Raw genomic sequence first — 2,838 nt, forward strand, 5'->3', positions numbered from 1 at the left:
TATATATATATTGTTGTATTTGGGGATGGTCATGTTGCTAGTTTAGCCAATAAAAACACGCGCACTGTATATTTGGTGTTAATTTGCTTCAGCTTTATATTACATTACATTACATTTATCATATTTTGGCCAGAGTTCTTTCATCACACTTCTGTGACCTCATCAGTGGTCCTTTGCTTTCTTCTTTCTTATATGTGTGTCCCTCCTTGCTAACGATAAGCCATTTTGTATTTTATTGGCTAAACTGGCAACATAACCATCCCCAAATACAACAATATCTGTTTCAACAAACGATTTCACATCAAAAATCTTGCAAAACAAATATATATATATATCACAATTCTATATTGTAAATCTGTGGATGAGCTTCAGATAAAATGGTTCTTACAGAGAGATATATGAGAAACAAGTTAAAATAATGGTCTTTACATATAATTCTTTTGGCTTACAGCTGTTTCCAGTAATCGTTATAGGTACATTATTGATAGGTTTACTCAATTGATATCTATTGGTCAATCGAGGTAAATTGAACGACCCAAGAAAATTAATGCTACTTTCGTCAGAGCCATTTCCGGAAATAACGAGCAGAGCATTTGAGGCATGGCTATTGTGTGGAGAAAGTGGGAGACGATTGGAATGTTAAAGTTGAATGTAGAACGGGGGAAGGCAGGTTGCAAGGGGCTGATTTAGTAGATTTTTAAACAGGGCTAATTTAGCTATTTCTCCAGAGACTGAAAAAGAAAGGGGATGAATCATGTGGTCGGGAAGCAAGCGTCTCCATCAATTTGACCTGTCGCAGAGAAACAAGATGCGAATCTGTTTATATACTCAACAATTACAATAACTACAGAAAACCGAAGATATTAATTTGCGTACCGTTTTAACTCTTCATTTTTGAATATCAGGGGCCTGTCGATGGAGATCTCAGTCCACACTGTATCAAGGTATTATATAATATATGAGACCTAAATAGTCCTCATATAAACAGGCCTAATTAAACTGTCTCCAGAGATTGAAAAAAATAATAATGAACACCTTAATCGATTTTCGTTTCTTATTGGACTCTTATCAGGGGTGTCTACATCAATATATATATATATATATATATATATACATACATAACACGCGCGCGCGCACACATGTCATACTCAAATACTCAGGCACACATACACACACACACAGAACAAATAATGGGGTCGTTCAATTTACCAACTGAGTAAACCTATCTATAATGACTATTAAAAACAGCTGTAAGCCAAATTTGGTTTAATAAAGGAATTATATGCTATGATCATTATTTTTAAACTTCTCTCTCTCTCTCTCTCTCTCTCTCTCTCTCTCTCTCTCTCTCTCTCTCTCTCTTTCTCTCTCTCTCTCTCTTTCTCCCTCTCTCTCTCTCTCTCTCTTAACATCGAGCAAGAAAAAGGAACTCAAGAGATTCTCTATTAATCACTACGATCGCTTCGACCCATCTTGCATTGGTTTCTCGCGGGTGAGGTTCTGCATCATTCGGTGTAGATGTGTTTGTTCATGTGATTTGTCAAAAGGTAATTCGTTCTTTAATATCTGATTCGCTTATTTCGATTGGAATACAGTCTGGTATTTGGCTGTAGTAACTTGCATGCAGGAGAAAATATTAGTGAGAATGAAGAACTATTCTCTAATAATAATAATAATAATAATAATAAATGGATTTAATAATAAATTAAAAATGGATATAATAATTAATTAATAAATATAAGTAATAGTGAATATATACTTAGGTGCAGATGTGGCTGTGTAGTAAGAAGCTTGCTTTCCGACCACATGGTTCGAGGTTCAAACCCACTGCCTTGTGAGTGGATTTTATAGCAGAAACTGAAAGAATCCCGTCGTATATATGTACATATATGTGTGCGTGTGTGTATTTATTTTTGTGCCTGTGTTTGTTCCACACTACCGCTTGATAACCAGTGCTGGTGTGTTTATGTCCCCGTAACTTAGCGGTTCGGCAAACAGAGTCCGAGTGAAAAACCGAAGTACTGGGGTCGATTCATTCGCCAACAATTTCTTCGAGACCGGAGTAAACACATAAATGTGAAACAAGGTGGAGAAAAGAGTACTCAAATATCAGAGGTAGAGTAATATGCTTTATTTAAAAGCAGCAGAAATATAACAAAATGCTGTTACTCAGAGTTTCACGTTCCCGTTCATCGGACAGTTTTGTTTAAAATGGGAGAGAAATGACGACGCAATCTAAAACTAATATAAATTTTAAAAAACGTATACGTATATTGTCTGTGCGTATGTATCTGTGTATTTTGGTGTATATATGTATGTTTTAGATAGTCTAGTATGCGTATATACTGTTGTAAAATTTTTATTTTTCATTTAATGCAGCGTAAATTTTATATTTTAATTTTGATGTGTTAATTGAGCGATAATTCGAATATAATTATTTACAATATGTATTTTGAACCCATTTTTCATGTCCCAGCATGGCCGCAGTAAAAAGACTGAAACAAGCAGAAGATAAAAGAATACGTATGTCTGTCTGTCTGTCTGTCTGTCTGTATGTATGTATGTATGTATGCGTGTGTGTGTGCGTGTATACCGACGTATCTATGTTGTATGCACACGTACAGTCATTTACTGAGGTTATCTTCACAAACAGAGATGCTAATACTCCAGCGACAGAAAGAGGAAGAATTTCGCAAAGCTGAGCAAGAGAGATTGGCAGAGATGGCGGTTCAGGAACGTCAAGAATACGAAAGGAAGAAGGCGGAAGAGGAGGAACGACGAATTCGTGAAGAGGAAGTGAGACGGTAAAACACACACACACACACGTATATAGATATA

The 2,838-nt window shown here is 35.8% G+C and overlaps 1 protein-coding gene across 1 annotated transcript in view; it reads left to right on the forward strand.

The window, feature by feature from the left end:
• The window catches only part of LOC106875207 (uncharacterized), a 5,667-nt gene that overhangs the window by 602 nt on the left and 2,227 nt on the right, over window positions 1-2,838 (forward strand). Inside the window, exon 2 of the mRNA XM_014923252.2 lies at window positions 2,654-2,804. Within this exon, the coding sequence (XP_014778738.2) occupies window positions 2,654-2,804 (151 nt within the window). The remainder of the gene's footprint in view (window positions 1-2,653; window positions 2,805-2,838) is intronic.

The sequence above is a fragment of the Octopus bimaculoides genome, chromosome 27 (genome assembly GCF_001194135.2).
Source record: "Octopus bimaculoides isolate UCB-OBI-ISO-001 chromosome 27, ASM119413v2, whole genome shotgun sequence".
NCBI lineage: Eukaryota > Metazoa > Mollusca > Cephalopoda > Octopoda > Octopodidae > Octopus > Octopus bimaculoides.